Genomic DNA, 19,193 nt, shown 5'->3' with positions numbered 1-19,193 from the left:
AACACCTGTAAATGTTTACAACCTCAATACTGCAGGGAAGCCTGTCAGGGCACGTATTTGCACCAGTGAAAGATCTCTTATAGTTAGAATTACTCAGAGCCCAAATAAATACAGCATTCAGAGAGAGCAAGACAGCCCAGCCTCAGAAGTATAAAATATAGGGCTACACCCTTCAGTCATTCTATGGGATATGGTCAGGGAAGGGATTTTTATTGGCTGTTGTTATTACAAGAAGACAACTTTGAGGTTTTAAATATTTTTTGTAGAAAGGCAGCATATTCTTAAGTTGTTTCAGCTTTGGCTTTGACCTTATATGTATGCACAACCTCATGCAAAGCTGTGAAGATTTACTTGCCCTTTATAACACAGCAATTGCTCTTTTAACTGTTCCATTTCCTGAAGAGGGACAATGGAAATCTGCAGGGGAAAATGGTTCAAAAACCAACCAAATGAACATTAAAGACTCAGGTATACTTTTAAAATGTTGACGGTTTTATGATTTTGGTGGAATTCAGAGGAGGGTAGCAAGGAGTATTGTATTTGCAACTTACAAATGCAATGTAGAACTCTCACTTGCTTCCAGAGCAATATTGAAAAGCAAGAATTTTCAAAAACCCTGTAAATCAAACCACCTTTGTTGCTACTGCAGCTAGAAAGCAAATAATCCAATTCTAAGGGACAGCTCAAAACTTTCATTGACTGATTACACTGACAATGCTATATTTCTCAGAAAACATCTGCTTAAATAAATAGCAGTAAGAAGATAGATTTCTACAACACCAAAATTCTCGCACTGAATCAGAGCTTTCAAAGAAAAAAGTCCATCTAGTTGCAGAGGTGATGTCTGAGCAGACAGCAGTAAAAAAATACTGCAGAACTGGACATCAGGTTACAGATGCTGAACATTATGAAGTCAGAAGTGGCTGCAAATTGGTATGTGATAAATGTGGCTCAAAGTAATTGTTACCATGTCTGCATTTTATATTATCCTGTGTCCACCAGCCCTGCTATGTCCACCACAGGGGACCTGTATCCACACTCCTTTCTATTACCCTACTATGTTGAAAATATCTCCTAGGGCAAATGCTCTTCCCTAACACACATGTTCAGTGTGGACTCCAGCAGCAAGTGAAGAACACCCATTATCTGGCATAAGTGAAACATGCAACATATGGAACAAGTTTTGCATGGAAGCCCAGAGAGGAGGTTCAACTGCTTACTTTAGCTCCAAGCTCTTGGTCAAAGATAGGCATATACAGGTTACACCAGTTCTCCCTGACTCTGGTAGTTAACTGGTGTTGCTCATTAGAAATGACAGGGATTGAGACTGACTGCAAATTTAACAGAAAAAAGAAAGTGTCTGTACATAATCCCTAGGGCCAGGTACTAACTACCAGAAGACTCCCTGTGACTCTACCTGATCTGGTGGCACCAGCAGTTTGCTGCAGAGAATCAGACAAAAGGTCCTCTGCACTGACATGAGAATAGAAAACCGAAGGTTTGAGAGGATAAACAGTATGTGTACATATCACGAAGTACATGCTTGTTTCAACTAGCATATAAAAGTAATCTCTCTTCCCTTTTGACTAATCATTTCTAATATAAGCCCTCGGCTCTTATGCCACAGGCACATTCTTTAGAATTGTTGCTCTCATTGCCTCCCCGTGTCCCACCTAGCAATCCTCCTCCAAACCTAGTAACCTGACCAAGTCACTATGCAGACACCACAACTTGCAGTGCTACAAAAAGCCCCCGGAGATTCTTAAATCTGTTTTAGCCTAGTACTTACATATCAAATGATTTTTAATAGACACCCAACAAGAAATAAGACAAGTACATTTGACTCATGACAATTTTAAGGAAATTTTACTGTGCTCCATGAAGCATCTGTAATCTCTGAGGGGAGAAAAATATTGCAGAGAATTCTGTGATACTTTTCAGTACTGCCAGCTAAAAAATATCTCGAATGCTTGCATATATCACTGCCACCCTGAAAGGGAGAATTTTTATGAAAATACAGGCAACTTAAGTTTTCTTGATTCTGTTCATTTAAATGAACAGCCTCTAGTAAAGTTTATGTTCCTGGCATCTCTGTCTTTCATCCCCCATGCATACTTTCTAACACCCTGATCTATGGATCAATAGTGCTGGAAACATACAATGTTGAAAAACTACAGCTGTAAAACCAGTATTAGTCAAAAGGCACTGTAACTATGAAAGAGAGATATTATCTCCAAAGACTGCTAAAGCTGCAAATTGAAGTAGGTGCAGAATTACTTGTCTGGAACAACTGGGTATACATGTGGTATTTCTGTAGGACCGTTGGATATCTGAGATTCTTCTTACCTGTGGGACCTAGAACTTGAGTGACTGCTAGTCCTGGAGGGACTAATTGGAAAGGAGTATCAATTAAGAGTATCAATTAAGAATTCGAGACCCCTGGTGGCCTAGTGGTTAGCGTGCAGGACTTTCACTGCTGCGACCACGGGTTCGATTCCCCGGTCTCCTGGCCTGATGGAGGTCGTTAGCCCTGTGTGGCCATCCATCTATGAGAAGGACACTCTAAACAAACCTACGTCCTGAGGACCTCACTGCCATTGTCCAAGCTTGCTTGGCCCCGGCAGATGAACCTTAGGATTAAAGGGTGGGCTCAGTTCAGCGCAGGCTGTGTCTCACCTAAAAAAATCCATTGCGCAGGCTGGAAAGGTAAAAGACCTTTCCCCAAATCTTCGTTCGCGAAGATGGGCCATTATTATTATTATCAATTAAGAATTGCTTCCTCTCAGTCACATCAAAGGAGAAGCTTCAACAGTCCCAAATGATACCTGAGACACCAACTAGTACCACCAGTGTCTGACCTGCGTTGCAAGAAAGCAAATGAAGGACTGACAGTTAAGGTGTCAGTCACACCCATCCTGAAGACTGGCACCAGATTCTATAGGTAACAACTTGTGAGCCACTGAAAACGTGAGGTAGGGAAATAAGCTGAAGAAAATTGTATAAGGTCATTATTCTGACCCTTTGAACCCTTAGGTTAGGAAGAAAAAAAAAAAGTAGATGGGGGAAAAGAATCACAGTGCCAAAAAAACTATGAAATACATCTTAAGATGGAAAAAAGTATTTAAATAATTCAAAGAAAGTACACACAAAACATAAAATTAGAAGACATTTTTCAAACCCAAGAGGACAGAAACTTTCTGTTTGATTAAAGAGAAGCAAAATGCCTGTCAGAAGAAGAATAAATCAAAAAGGTGGAAAAGTTGAAGATGTTTTCCTCTCCCCTGCTTTGGTGAGGTATGTTTATTTGGAAGTTGAATTGTGGTGGAACTGATACTCAGGTCTGGGACCTGCTCCTCCTGCAAGACAGGGAGGGAGTCTGGGACTGCACTGGTGTGGAGCTCTGGAGAAACACAGTCAGGTAACTTGGTACCTTCACAAAAAGAAACTTAGTCTGAGCCAAACTCTAGAGCACTGACACAGAGAAGGGCTCATGGAAATGTGAAGGCACTTTGCTGCCTTTGTTTCACCCAGAGAGTTGAAACATGAAGGGAGCTGATGATAACCAAGAGCCAAGAATGAGCAAGGCCTGCAACAGCTTTTCCCAGAGAGGGGTTCGTCTCTACTAAGCGTCTGTTTGGGAATCATCTTCTTGCCCTGAGGGCTAACACAGGTTTGCATAAAAGGTACCATCTGAAGACAGCTAGAGGCGATGGATAACGGCAATACAGAGCAGAGAAACTGAGAGCACAGAAACTTGAAGTAAAACATAGTTTCAAAGTTTCCTGTCCTTTCTGCAGTTTTGATCCAACACTGACTCCTATTAAATATGTATATAATATTTATGTTCTGCAAGACAATGAAGGTAATTCAGAAATATGCAAAACTAATTTTTTCATTGTTGTGTTTGGCAGAAAGAAGAATGCTTTGCCTTCTCCTCTTACTTTGGTGTCATTCTGCTAAATAGTACTGAGAGGGTCCTGCTGTTAAAAAACAACTTCAGAAAATAACTGCCATCTCTAAACTGGTAGACATCTCACATTCTTACTCTGTCTCAGAATCCCATCTATCACATTGCATTTTATTTATGCAGTAATTTTTATGCAGAAGTTTCCAGCCTATGCAGAGAGATTGGTTCATCACTGGAAGACACCTGTGAAAACAACTGTATTACAACACTAAAAAGTAGAAATGTTTAAAGATACTTTCAGCACATGAGGGCAGTTACTGTCTCCTTTCAGTATGTCTGGCTGAATTCTACTAGGTGCCATGTCCACTGACCTCAGGTCAGCAGTCATGCAGGCTCTCTCTTCTGTTTGGTCTTTTCTGTTCCAAAGGAGCCAAAGCAGCCAGGGGAGAACCCCAGCAGCTTGGCCTGGCAGAAGTTCTTCCAGGCTCTCTCACAAGAAATGAAAATAGTTCAAGCCTGGTTGAAGCTTTGAGGTTCTCTCAAGTTTCTGCTTCCTTCTGAAGGATAAACAAGAGGTAACAAGAATGTGCTGTATGTGTTGGTTATTTAGCCTGCACGCAGCAACTTTGGTGTACCAAGAGGTTTTAATCTTTGTGTAAATATTATAGCCATTCACAGCAACGCTTTAGGGGAGAAACAAAGAAATTTATTCAGCTGAAACCACAGGGAGAATGTCAATAGGCATAATGCAATTGCTTGATTTGGAGTTTAGTCTGGATCCTTGTTCCGATCAAATGAACTGTGGAATGTTTTAAAACAACTCATTGTTTGTTTTGGGACAGCGTAAGAGAAACAGGGAATGGACTACTACAGAAATATTTGTGCAGTGACAGGGGAGAAATGGCAGAAAGAGCACTGAACATGGATGAGGGAGACCTAATTTATTCCCAGCCTTGCCAGTGGCCTGGTGGGTGACTGGTTAAGTCACTTCACTGCAGCATGCCTGGTTTCCTCATGTATCAGATGAAGACACTATCACTCTTTTCAAGTGCACTTTGCTTCTAGTGGTAGAAACCAACATGCTAGCAGGATGGATACTGCCATGACAGAGTTCTCCTGGCATACATTTTGCTGTCTGGAAGACCTACAACCACCACAGAAGCAACATGAAGTTCCTCAGACAACTTCCGCCGTAAGGCACGTGGCTGAAGCCCTATGTGCCTGCAGGCTGTGGGCTGGGGAATCATCCAGAGAGAGCTCCTGCAGTGTGATATTGCCAGCCCTGAAATGTCCACAACTTAAAATAGAAGGTGAGGAAAATCTTCAAGCAGTGCAGCATGAAATGTGCTCAGCACAGAGATGAAAGACCAAAATCAAGACATAAAACTTGTCACTCTTAGTGAACAGACTGGCAAATGTTACGAAATTTTTTTAAGATACTAACTGAAGAATTCTTTTTAGGTTAGATGGCAACTGCAATCTCAGTTTACTCCACCAAGTAAAACTACAGTTGATGTTTTCAAGCATCAAACATCCATCTGAAGTGGTCACAAATGTAACCTCTAAATTTTGTAAATGCTTTCTTGAGGCAGAGGATTCCCATGGCAGGGCACTCTTTCATTACAGATGCCAAAGGAGCACAGTTCCACTCACAAACTGCTCTTCAGGCAATTGTTTGTTTCTTGGCTTTCTCTATGCCTGGCCCTCTAGCTCATTTCAAACCCATCCAGACAAGTTACATATTTTTGCTTCTCCTTTTGAAAAATCTAGACAAAGAACCAAGAATAGAAACCATAATTAAAAAAGAAAGGGATGCAAAATGCAAGGTAGTAAAACTAACTGAAACCATCAATATATGAGACAATTTCACACATCAAGCATCAAAAATTATGTTCTGTTACACTATTTTAAAAGACATTGTTCCTCTACCAAAAAAAAAAAAAGAGGGGAGCATAATTTGATCTGAGAAGTTATCGCCTGGGAAAAACTGAATAACTAAATTAACTTTTTAAAGAGTAAGTAAAAATGACCAAATTTAAATCAAAGAGTTCTGCAAAAAGTGTCTGAAAGTTCTGCCAAAATTCAGACTGCTTCATCAGCTTTGAATTTATGTCTGCTACTATTTGTGAAAGAGGACTGTCTGAGGTAACGTAAATGTAACTGAGTGGGTATTTTTCCTTTGGAATATATGCAATAACTAATAAGCCCATGTACATTGTTTCCGATCAAATAACATTGATACTTAAGGAGTTGCCAATTAAAACCGATCAAAACTGAACTGAAAAATAGGTCATTCACTCTTGATGCAACTTTCAGCAGATTCAGGAAGTAATTCATTCTAAGCAATTATTCACAAGCCAAAATGCCTGCTTACTTCAGTTTTGCTTCAATGAACATCCTGGAGAAGAGGACCAAATCTCAAGGAAAGCACTGAAGTCCAGAAATCTTACATGCCTGCAGATTTTCATTGTACCAGTACATCATTTTCCAAACACCATGTTCCCTTTAACAGATGGAAGTCAACAGATAAAAGGTCCCAACTTCCCAATGCAAGAGGTGGCAAGGAAGCACACGCGTATTTGGAACTGTAATAGGCTATCAGACTGTATTGGTTTCATGAGCACTGGTAATGTTATTAGTCGAGTAATGATAAGCAGTGACAATGAACAGTGGATGGAATACAGTTCTGATGAGCCATACCTAGCTCCTTTTGTATGTTGTCAGGGATTCCTGTAATAGTCTTTCTCCTTTTGACTTTCTTCGGCCGTCTTACCACCGTGTCTGTGTAAATTAGAGACCGCCGAATGCTGGCCTGGCGGTCGAAATTCTCCCCTAATATATGGTAGAACAAGCAAAGCAACATTACTTCCAAGCACACTGACATGCACTTTCTTCCACTAGTTTTGTTGTAGAAATGGAAAAAAAGGCATTAATAAATGATGTTAGCTTGGTCCTACAATGAAGGTTTACACTGAAAGAAGATACGGCACATTGTCACAGTAAGGCTTTAGACACAAATATCCGCTACACAGCACCACATGTTTTAAAAGGAATTTTGACTTCCAGAGCCCAGTTCAAATTTGGTGAGATCAGCTCTAATTCCACAAGCAAGCAGACTCTTTGCTTTAATTTGGCCCTTTAGTGGTTTTTTGACGGTTTTGTTATTTTATTTTGAAGTAATGAGCTGCAGAAAAAGCAAATCTGCTCATGAAAATGAAAGATCACAATGCTTTATGTAGGAACAGACACTGCTATTGGCAACAGCTATTAGGTCTTTGCACAGCTCCATCATTAAATCACATGAGACCCTACTTTTTTATTCCAAGTTGCTCTGAACCTGTCAAGTGTACCACATTTCTGGTGGTGATCTTTTAACATGAATACAAATCAGTACTATGGAGCATGCAGAGATCAAACTGATCTTGTGGACTCATAAATATTTCAGAGTGAAAGCTGCTTAAAATTGAAACTTTAGAGATGATTATAAAAATAAACAATGCCAAGAGTTGAAAAAATGTGTGTCTAAGTGCATGCTGCCAGAAAAAGCCTTATAATGACCATGTGCTGTATCGTAATGGGACCCAGAAGCACCACTACATTAAGCAGCTTTTCTTTAGGAATTCACTTCTGTTTAGAGGTTTATAATTTGGCCATTTTACTAGTAGTGAGATAAAGCTTCCCTACAGACTCTGAGTTAATTAATTCTCTGTCACTTCTAAAAATCTAACAATTACCCCCCACAGGTCACTTGTAAGTTTCCTTTTTAAAGGAAAGTACTGTTAAATATCCTTTAGATGACCCTTTTAAAAGTGAAAGGCAGAAAAAATGTGTATATGTTTTTTACCTTTGTACACTCCTTTTGAAAATTGATGACCAAATTATTTACCTCTAAAAAGTGATTAATGCACAGTAACAAATATGTCATAAATATTAACCCTGGCTGACTGCACATCTGTATGATGTGTGTCGTGAAAATAGCATAGAAAACCTCATTACCTCTATAACAGTTAAAGATACCATCACATATTAAAGTATAGCATGTGGACTTGTGAAAAGGCGAGGAAAAAATGTAGTGATTTCATTCACTATGTTGTAAATACAAAGACTGACTCTGACTATAGCCTTGACCATGAGCTGCAGTTGTGCTAAGCAGATCCTTGCAGCTACAAAGAAGTGCCAGTTTCATCTGAGTTTTGGATTGTTTGAAGTCAGGGTAGATGAACAGAGGAGGAATCTATATGGGATCTATAAAATTTAGAGTCATTGATCCCACTGGCTTAGTAGAAGCCTTGAAATATTGAGACAGACTATCCACTGGGGACTACTAGGATGTTAGGACCCATCTGCGGCCAGGGTCAGGACATTAGGTTATTCTGCATAGCACACTATAACAAATCCAAAGAATTTGAAGGAGAAAGTTTTGCATCTCTGAACATATCTTTATCCATTCAAAGGCCAACAATTACGTCTGAGATGGTGAGTTGCAAGGAAATTATAATACAGCTTTGAATGCCCCAGAATAAAATATAAGTGATAAGTAGAGGGTGCAAACAAGGAGAGAGTCTTTTATATGAAGCCTCAGACAGCACAAACCAGATGGCCATAGGGAAATGTTACTGATCCCCAGTAACTTCTTCCAATGAGCTACCTAAGAGCTAACCCAACCAATCTGTCTACAATGGATTTTGATACACAAAGGCCACTACACAGATTTGTAGAATTTCAAAGTAGCAGCTTCAATGAAATCCAACAAGCAAAATCAGAATGTCTCAGTCTTTTTTTCTTTCTTCATTTTGTTTTGGAAAATATCAATGTTAATGTTAAATATGTTTTACAGATATAAGAATACTTTTCTCCTTCTGTTACAGGTTTGTCACAAATTGACTAGGTATTCCTTATACTCTTTACTCAGTTGTCCCCCATGCAGTACACTGTTTTCCTTGGATTTACTGAAAACATTTAAGTGTGCTTAAATCTCACTGCAGTCAGTTAAGCTGGATTCAAACAAATGCTTAAATGTTTTGCAGGATCCAGCCTGGCACTGAGAACCTCCACCATTATCAGACTCCTCCATCTGTAAAGAAAGTTAGTTCTGGAAAACCCACAAGAACAGACACCATTATACATCTTTTAAGCCACAAGATATGTAAAAGCAAAGACTGGTCACCACTGAAAATTCAGTCCAACCCCTTCCAGGCCAGAATAAAGTTCAGCCCAGGCACTCCCAAAGACTGAAACTACTTCCAAATCTGGATGTCTAGCCAGCACCTTGTCAGCCTAATGCAATGCCCCTGCACCTTCAGGCTATCCAACAGATTTTTACGACTACTATATATTAGTTGCAATCTGTTCACCAAAGAGCCCGAAAAACGAACTGATGTAGCATTTATTGCACAGCCACGTGAGAGGCCATTGTAGGAGAATCATTACTAATGCACTGCTGAAAATGTTATCAATTGCCAGCAGGTTATTGCTGGCAATTGCTTCAGAGGTTAACCTTTTATTTCATGCCACAAGTAATAAAATGGAAGTTTTTTGAACTCTCTTCTGGGAAAGTAAGAAAAAGAGCATGTGAAGGAAAAGCCAAATCAAAACAAATATCCTCAATGGTTTGTTCCATGGCACATTGAAAAAACAGCATAGAAGTTTTTGCCAGTTTTTTTTCTGCCTCATGCAGTAACATAAGGAACTTCACAAAATAAAATTACTCGGTGTGTGGGAGAGCAGAGGAGGGGAGCAGATTGTGACTTTTTAAAGAGGAACAAGGACAGCAGCTTTTTCTGTATGTTGTGTGTGGCTCATGTTGCTTGCCTTGTTTCACAGTAGCAATATAATTATTTCAAGGGAAAGGGAATGGTGGATCCCGGAGACCAGTCCACATGCTGCAACAGCAGTCTTCCTTTACTGCCCTCCTCTTCTATCTGTTCCAATTACCATGGTTATAAGGGAATAAATGATCAACTATACACTCCAGAAAGGTGAGGCATAATATGCACGTGCACCATTCCAATCAGGAAAGTTGGGAACTGCTGAGTTTTTTGAGTGCTAGCTGAATAATTCAGGGGACACAAGGTTTGCTACGCCAGTTGAATTACGCTGGTTGAAGTCACAAGCATAATTTATCCAAACACGGTAGGTAACATTCCCAATGATGCTGAATTAAATCTATCAGCTATTTGATCCTTTTACCTCATTCTTCCTTCCATCTGTTTACTTCCCCGATATATTTTGCAGTACGCAGGGTCGTTAAATCAAACAGCAGATTACTGTTTCTCTAAGTATACCCTGTTCCTGCTGTCACAATATCTAAGCCCTACTCAAGCTTATTGATTATGTCAGATTACCCATTGTTCCCCTAACTTGGCCTTCTGCACCAGTATCCTAAATTCCCTATACAATGCCCACTGGCCCAGTAACATTTCAGCACTGCATTTATTTTCCTTCTATTAAATTTCCAGAGATGGGGTGTTCATAATTTTCTATTGTCTTCCTGCTGTTTATTTCTAATATTTCCTGCTATTTAAGTAAACATTTCTAGTTGATTTCTCCAAGCTTACTAATGTTTGTTATGGAAGTCCTGCTCCTGTACTATTAAAATATTTAAATACTATTGAAGAATACTATTTAAAATACTAGTTTATAAAAGTACAGGTGAAAAATACAGGGAAAGAGAACCTAATTTACTTTCAAAAGAAAGCCAAACATTGCAAGCTATTGATTGTCAGAGTAAGCGTGGAGTCAGAGCGTGCCATATGGCATTTGAAATAAATTGTTGATGATGTTGAGTATCATCCTGGTTTTGGCAGGCAAGCGGTCAGTTATTTGAATTAACTAACAGACAATCGTGATGCTGTGCAGAAAAAGAGGGGTTATTAAATTGAAGTGATAATTCTATCTTTCACAGAAAGTCTATTTTACACACAACAAAGTATCTCTTCAGCTTTAGGCTTTAACGTAATTTAACTTCAACAGAGTGAGAGTTCAGCAACTGCAAAACCAAAGAGCATTTTCAAAATGAATACATAGTTCATAACAAGAAAATGTGGACTATGGTTATGTAAGTGGAGTGTCTTACTGAGAGTCTTGCTCATTAACTTTTGCTGTTCTAACCTTACTCTCCTTGATCACTAAACCTCTTGTTGCAGATAAAAATAAGATCCAAGAGGTTTTTTCTTGATTTTTGTAACATTTAGTCTTTGGAATACAGAAGTCCCTGATAACCTTCCTTATATAAAATTCCTAGAAGAAAATCCTGAAATATCATTAGCATCGGATAAAACATGATTTTCCATTACATATCCTCAGTGCATTCCACAGCAAAACAGTGCTATTTATCAGTCCTCCTCTTGTATTTCATGAATGTCTAATGCTGTTTCAAGCCCACATAGTGTAGACTATCTCCATTAATGATAATTTTAAGGGATTTTGACATTCTCTAATTAAGTTCAGAGACAGACTATTTAACGCAAAACACTGTTTTCACAGAAAGGTGTAGTAAGTAATTTAAAATTCATGCATCAAATATACGAGTGTCAAAATACTAGCCAACTGTATGGATCCCCTTTTATTCCTTCCCTCCCTCATCAGTGTAATGCAATTACTGAAATTAAAAGCCTACCAGTCACATTAATAGGAACCACATCTGTTTGAACGGCCTGTGCTTGTTGTCGCATTTTCTCTTCTGGAGTTGGCAGTGGGAGTGACTTAGTCCAGTTGGTTTGGGTGTTGATATCTGATAACTCATTTGAAGCCGGACTTTTAGGCCTTTTGATGGTAATAAGCTTTTCCTCTTCAGGGGGAGAGACAGGACACTACAAACAGAAATACATGCAACAACATAAGTTTATCGCTACTAAAGAAAAGTAGAACTATGGTATTGCTAAGGTGTTGCTGCTGCAGTCGGCACAATTACTTGTGGACCAAAACCCACCCTTACAAATATCACACTTCGACCTACATAAAGAGAAATTTTAAAAACATGTAAAAAAGTAACACATAACGAAATACCTAGATTGTATTTATTCCAGACATCTGATCAGTTTAAGCAATACATACCAATGAGAGAGAAAAGTCATCTTGAGCACAGCAAAGCACAGTATATTACCTTATACACTGACATAATTCCTGGAGTGATGAACCCCTCTCTCCCTGCACCCAGGTTTGCCTTCCCTTCCTCTCTCACCTCCCCGTGCCCTATTAGGAAGATGAGATTTGAGCACTGCTTTGCTCCAGCTGCACTAGGCAGCTGTAAAAGAGCCAATCAACACAGTCCACAAAATCATCAGCCTTGGATCAGTGAGGTAGCAAGAATAACTTCGGTCTTGGAGAAACTTGCCACAGTTCAAGGGGTTACCTGTTTTTCAGAGGTGAAGCAGTTAACATTATCAGTAGCCACAGAGTGGTCATTTTAAAAGCCAGTCCTCAAACTGGCAGATTTCTATTTTGTGATGTGTTTTACTTCAAAAGAAACCCAACCAATGAAACAAAAAACTTTCTGCACCACAAAGAGTGGTTGCAAATGGCTTGTGCAAATCCCTCCGCCAAAGTTATAAGTCAAAAAAGCCATTTCCTTTTGGGGAGAAAATCTGTTTTCATTACAAGGTCCTTGCCTGCATGCCAGTAATGGCAGAGAAAGCCATAATGCAGCTTTTTCTTGACAGGACAGTACTAGTCCATGGCAAACACTGAGGGCAGGCAGATTCAGGGCACACAGAAGACATTGCTGGGGCTTCTTGCAGGTGGTCCTAAACGCCAAGCAAATCCGAGAGAAGCGGCCTTCTCTCCTCCCCACTCCTGCCAGCTAGGAACTTAAGGGAATTTCAGAAGCAGGAGAGGAAGGAAGACCTGGAGGAAAACCAACCTCAGTCTCCTTCTGCCTCCAGGCAAAACAAAAGAGAAGAATACCATGGAAGAGGAGTTGCACAGCAGCTGCAGCACTAGCAGAGATCTCTGCTGACTCCTCTGCTTCAGAGGTGTTTGCTTTGGGACCTCCCTCCCTACCACCAGACCAGAATTACAGTCCTTCCACCCTCTTTTCTTTATTCCTCTCTCTTTTTGGAGAGCCAAATACTACTCGAAATAGGGTTGTCAGTACTAGACCACTGCTTCTCCCTCTCTCACTGCTGTACATAGGCATGGAAAGAAACATTACAGCTATTTATAACATAGGTTTTTTTTTTATTGTTGTGGGTGCTCAGGCTAAGCAATCTGTTTTCTCTTGAAGCTGAGTGCTATACAAAAGACATGCCCAAACACTGTGCCACAAACGCTGTTTATCGTTTCTGATTTTAATTTTCTTCCTGTTACTATGAGGAATTCCCAGTGTTTATAAATAAATAACCATTTATTTATTCTATTATGCTTTGACTCTACATCCTTTAGGATAGGGTCCAACATTTCACTTAATGGAAAATAAAAATAATAGCAACTTGCAGGCAAAAAGAAAAAGAATGGAGAAGTAAAAGTTCTTCAGGCAATACTAAAAAAAACATTGTAGGCAATAAAATTATTACTAATGTCATCCTGTCTTTTGGAACCACACTTCAAAATATGGGAACTTTTCTTCAAGGAAATAATGCATTTCTGGCAGCCTTGAATTTCTTTACTAGAGAGGCTGTGGATGGGATAGATGCTGTTGCGTAGCTAAGGGTTCAGCCCTGTGGAAGACCCAGCAATTTTATCAATGCAACCCTCTTAGAGGACATCAGTGTTTTTTCAGGCCTCCAATGTTTCTAAAAGGCTCTAACAACCATTTCTTTACAATAGGATGTGAATGTTTATCTTCTTATGAGTGTGCATACATAGACTGTTTATACAAGTACATGGTGTAGGTGCACATGTATATACTGACACACAAACACAAGGGCTTTTACACCTCAAATCACTCAAACTCATTAAGACCTTTATTAACTTAAGCAATTTGGGATAGAAACGCCATTGGAAAAGAGAAAGCTGCCTCCAGGTCATGCTTTCCCACAGTTAGGTTTAAAAACTGAGAGAGAGAGAGAGAGAGAGAGAGAAAGTGTGCGAAAGGATTTGTAAGGAATGCGACAAAGGGGTGCCAGCCCATTGTCACAGCAGAGTAATCAGGGGTTGAGGTAAAGAAATACTGCTTTCTTTGTTCTACTATGAGCTTTTCTCCACCTGAATTGGGGCACCAAGGGAGACACCTTCAGCCTGGTTTTGCAGTTTGTTTGGGGTCAGGATGAGCTCCAGTGACCTTCAAATACTCTGCTTGGTTGATACCATCAGCATCAGTATCTGTCACCTTCAGACTGTAATGCAGTGCCAGGTCTCAGCTAACATACAGCAGTCAAAAGGGGTTACTCCAGTATGTCAAGTGGCAGAGATACTGGTTACAAAGCCACCCTTCCTTTTCAAGGAAATTACCCAAGACAAATAGAAGACCTTTTTTTTGTTACAGTATATGAAAAGACAGAAAAACTGAAGAAGTGAAGCACCTACTACAAGGGAATACTAACTATCCAAAAAAATGCATAACATCAATCACAAATTTTGCAGAATTAAAAGTTGAGAAAACTGGAGATAGATGGTATAAGACAGACAGAAATGAAACAAACCAGTGAGCAAATAGCCAATGAGAAGGAACTGAAAACCCAATTGTGTAGCCAAGTTCAAACCAGTGTGTGAGAATGACCTTCTGCCAATTGTGTAGTTGAGTTCAAAGCAGTGAGAATGACCTTCTGCCATAGGACAGAGATGTGCACTTTTACAAAATAATTCAATAAAAGAGTTAGAGGTGGTTTTGGGTGTAGGAATAAGTGTTCATGTTTGAATTATAGGTAGATTTTCCATGGATCCTGAAGAAACATGACTGTCTCCGCTTACATCCTTTCTTCCAAAATACTCTCAGTGATAGTAGTATAGGCATGACAAAGGCGTACACAGCTTTATTGCACACAGAGGAAAACAGCAGCTCATCTTTCAGCTTTCTTCAGACAGAAATTATTTACCTCTATAATTAGGATGAAAATCTACAGGGAAAATCACAGGGTTTCACATATTTTTAGCAAACATTTCCAGATTTACAGCCCAGAACCTTGCTGGAAGATGAACTGCTGCTGTGTGACAGGAATGTCTCCTCAAATAAGGTCTGTTACACCAGAAGTAGAACTAGGCAGTACCTTGAGAATATGTATCTGCTTAGCAAAGCTGATCATAAATTCTACATTCATAATAGAACAGAAAGTACCTGTCCCATTTTTAAAGCATCTCTGAGTCATAGTAACTTTACTGTTTGACTTAAATGGCCAAATTTCTGTGCTACAGGTTGTTACACCCATCTCCGCAGGAAAATTTGTTGGAATTCATTCCTTTTCATGGACATGGTAAAAGGGAAAGGTGAGGTGTGGACCCTGCAGTGTTTCCATGAACATGCATTAGAGGGGAAAAAGCATGAACTTTCAAATGGGAGCTAAAATTAGAATCCAGAAGAAAAATGGCCTATAAATACCCTATAGACAAGCTATATGGCTCAATAAGCCAGAGCCTCTCCAACGCATTGTTGATATACTGTCCCCCAGCCAACTCAGCTGCCGAGATACAACAAAAGGGTTTCACTATCTCAGCACATTCATGCTATTAGAGAGGTCCCAGATGACAAATGAGTTTATGCTATGTATCTTGCAACAGTCTCTGCCTAAATAATCTGTTTATTCTAAATATTTTTTGTATTCCAGGGGTTTACACTATACTCTTTGAAAAAAGATGGGACTCCAAGAGGAAGATTCAATCCATAAAAATCTTACTTTTCAGCAAAGGACTTCAAACATTTAGTCATGTCATTTACCCTCCTGTCTACTACAGTTGCTTATAAAATCATAATTTCTCATAAAAACAAAATAGAGGAAAAAAATCAGTGTTGGAGAGAGCAGCCATACCATTTCAGCTGTCTATTATGTTTGTCAACATCCTATTTCTGCTCCAGTGTTTTACTAGGTTTGACAGCTTCATGCACCATTTTCTCAATGCAAAAGCATCAAGATAAACAATAACAGTGAAAAGAAACCCAAGACTCAAACCTGGTCAATTGAGAATGGCACTTCACCTGCCTAATTCAAAACATGGGATTTCACACTGTGTTACGGAACGCAGTGTTATATATGTTACGGTTATATATTTACATGAAATTACACTTAACATGAATTAGTCACATCTTGCTCTATTTTGTGTTCTCTAGCCCAAGGTCACCAGTCTGGTTCCCCCAGTTTTCATAGAATATTCCATTTTATTACTTCTACACACAGATCTTCAGTTGTACTAGCCAACTTCGCTATCCTACTAAATCCTTCATTTCATAACCTTCACTGTCTCGGTAAGGAAGGAATTCTTTTGTCAGCAGAAATTACTGACTATCAAGCAAGTTATCACCGTAACCAGAACTGCAGAAATGTTCCTTTCTTCTTCCTCTACTCTGTTGCAACAGGATAAAAACCGTAAGAACAGCTGTACTGTTTGGAGCTCCAAAAGCCTGTCTAGTATCTGCCTTAAAATAATGACTCATCAATGATTACAGGTGAAATTTAAATCAGAGGATGGAGTCCTCCCCCTCCAAGAATGTACCCACTTGCTTTCTAAATCCATGTAAACTTTCAGCATCCACAATTCCTGCAGCAGCTGCACAGTGTATGTGATGAGTGAAGAATTACCCCCTTTTCTTTGTTCAAAGATTTCCTGTACTCACTTCCTTAAGCTTTGGCATTTCATGTATTACGAGCTGCTGTCCCAACTTAGTAAACTGAGCAGCATTTAAAAGAAAACCCTTGCAAATGGTATAAAATACATGTGTTGCTTACAAGAGCAACACCATGCAACTGCAGTAGAGGGGCAGGGAGGACAGCTGAGGACACCACCACCACCCAGAAGTATCTTCAGCTCTGCTAGACCCAAGCCTCGAGGCTCTTGGGCATTCCCACCTCCAAAACTGAAGCACCCAACTGCTTTAGCTCCTCTTAACACCAAGCAAAGTTTTGGATTAGACCTCCTCAAGTCTAATGCAGTTAGCACAGTTGTTTTCACTTAAGATACTAAACAGTCTCTTGCAGATATTGCAGAGTTTTATAACAGATTAGCTGAACAGAGTGGCAAAAATATACTTTGTTTCCCCGTGAATAAGCAAAATAAATATTTTTTTCACCCAAAGTCTAACAGACTGTATCAAGGCCAAGTTCATAAGCCAAATAACAGGACCTAGGAAAAAATACCGTGAGTTTTTGGCACACAAACATTTTCATAGATAGAATAAAGACAATATACTGCATTCCTGGGAGCAGGTACTCTCTAGCTCACATTCATCAATTAAAAAAATACATTCCTCCAAACTAGTAGAGGTTTTCCTTGGCTAATTAAAAACCAATGAGACAGTCAATTAAATAAAACACAGTGTCCACTGGGGGAGGGGTTTCAAAGGAGGCAAATGTTAATAGACAAAAAGGGAATAAAAAATTCAGCAAAGCAAGTAAATACAGGATACTGTTCTGCAGACAAAAAGGAGTAGAGACAAAAATAAAGGAAACAAACCTGGCATGGCACTCTTCTGTTGAGCAGCTGACTTTTTTAATTGCCTTTTTTTTAAGCAGAAAAAAGAAGCAGGTAATGACTGAAGGCTAAGAGCAGAGTAAGACTGCATATATACTAAACACTACAAGTAACATCAAGCTGCAGATATGGCAGCTGGATGGTCCCACTCATGGGCAAGGTACCTTGTTGTTCCAGGGAACCAAGTTACAGCAGGCGCTAATGCAAGACTGAGAGATGCAGTCTAACAGACTAGACTGTTGAGTGAGACAAAAAGAAACAAAGAGAATGAGTGGTAAAAAGGGAAAGATAAAAGAATAAGAAAAAAAACACAAAAGATAAATGCTGTTAACATATACAATGTATACATTTCAGAACATAAGGAGAACTAGAGTTTGAAGGCAACATTTCAATATATCTTTTACACTGTTATAACAGAGCAGTACTGAAGGACAGGAATAGCTCCCAAGCTGTGTAACCAACAGCGGTATGTAAGAGATGAGAAAGGAGGAGACTGGTCACAGCATTCCGATGTAAACTCCAGGTAAACCAATTTAATCACCAACAAACTCAATTAGGATCAGTATTACAGTGAAACTTGGCCTGTGCTCGATTAATCTAACTTGTAAGAATCAACATTAAAAGTAAAAGGGTAGTTTCAAGAACTTAATGTCATATCAATTACCATTCAGAGACTCCAGCTTTCTATGTTCTCTAATTCTGTTTGCTCACTTCTGAGTTGGACCTGCTTCTCCCTATTGGTTTTCCTTTAGAAAAGCAAATGTTCTGCTTACCTTAGACATTTTCAAAGACTCACACTGAACCAATGTGCTTTGTGGCATGACTATTAGCCTCTGCTGACAGACATCCACCTCCACAAAACCTGAGAATGCTTATGGATTGAGGTCTCCTCTCATATCACCTAGCCATGGCTTCATATTGTCTCTGGCATAGACAGACAAGCAGAATATCTGGCTATGGTTTTTTTTAGAAGCAGATTAAAAAGAGTAGGGAAAGATGGTTTCCTTTCTGAAGCCACCATGCAGTAACACATTGTTTTTTCTACAAGTTGGCAATTATATCAACTAAGAAGTAAGATTCCTAACAGTAAATAGCTATTCATCAACCCATCATTATTCTGCTATTCTCGAATGTCAACTATTAAGTGCTGCATGCACAGAATTTAAATGTTGGCTTTTCGGCTCTGAATGGACAATAAAGCTACAAAGCTTTCATCTAGTGGTGAGGAATTCACATTTTGAATCACAGGATTTTTGGTGACCCCAGTTCCACACTGTTACTGAAGAACTCTCCTGACAGCTGAAATATGACTCGATCAAGGCGTAAGACTTATTAGAATTACTGGCACTTTACCAGGAGGATAATAATTCAAGTTCAACAATCTGTTGCGGTAAACGTTCGTTTAAAAAAAGAGTAGACTTTTTTGCTGCTACAAAATCAAGAAAAAAAAAGCCAATTAAACAAAGATACTGGTCAAAGGACTCCATAAAACACTGAGTTATACAATATGAATGGAGAATCATGCTACAGTTTACAAGGAATTAATATCTTTCTGAGCTGCAAGTAAGAGTGGCAGGGTTAAGGTTCTGAGATAATCAGTAACAGTCAAGACTGTCAGTTTGGCAGCTATCTTTCTCCACAGCTCTGAATCATCCTTTCAACTAAAAATATTTAAAGGAACCTATTTCAAATTGAAATGGAAGTGCTATCCTACCCTTGAAGCATACTA

General features: G+C 39.3%; 1 protein-coding gene across 11 annotated transcripts in view; it reads right to left on the bottom strand.

Moving 5' to 3' along the window:
- Positions 1-19,193, bottom strand: part of NHSL1 (NHS like 1) — a 183,796-nt gene that overhangs the window by 17,969 nt on the left and 146,634 nt on the right. For 8 of the 11 annotated variants that reach the window (XM_027689921.1, XM_027689985.1, XM_027689913.1 and 5 more), the window contains 2 exons: positions 11,526-11,718; positions 6,608-6,739 (listed from right to left, as the gene is read on the bottom strand). In XM_027689921.1, coding sequence (XP_027545722.1) covers positions 6,608-6,739; positions 11,526-11,718 — 325 coding nt within the window. The remainder of the gene's footprint in view (positions 1-6,607; positions 6,740-11,525; positions 11,719-19,193) is intronic. The other 3 variants (XM_027689931.1, XM_027689941.1, XM_027689950.1) reach the window with 1 other exon arrangement.

Source organism: Neopelma chrysocephalum, unplaced genomic scaffold (assembly GCF_003984885.1).
Source record: "Neopelma chrysocephalum unplaced genomic scaffold, ASM398488v2 Primary Assembly neopelma1_23, whole genome shotgun sequence".
Taxonomy (NCBI): Eukaryota; Metazoa; Chordata; class Aves; order Passeriformes; family Pipridae; genus Neopelma; species Neopelma chrysocephalum.
The sequence above is the reverse complement of the archived record's forward strand: the minus strand, read 5'-3'. Positions and strand labels throughout refer to the sequence as shown.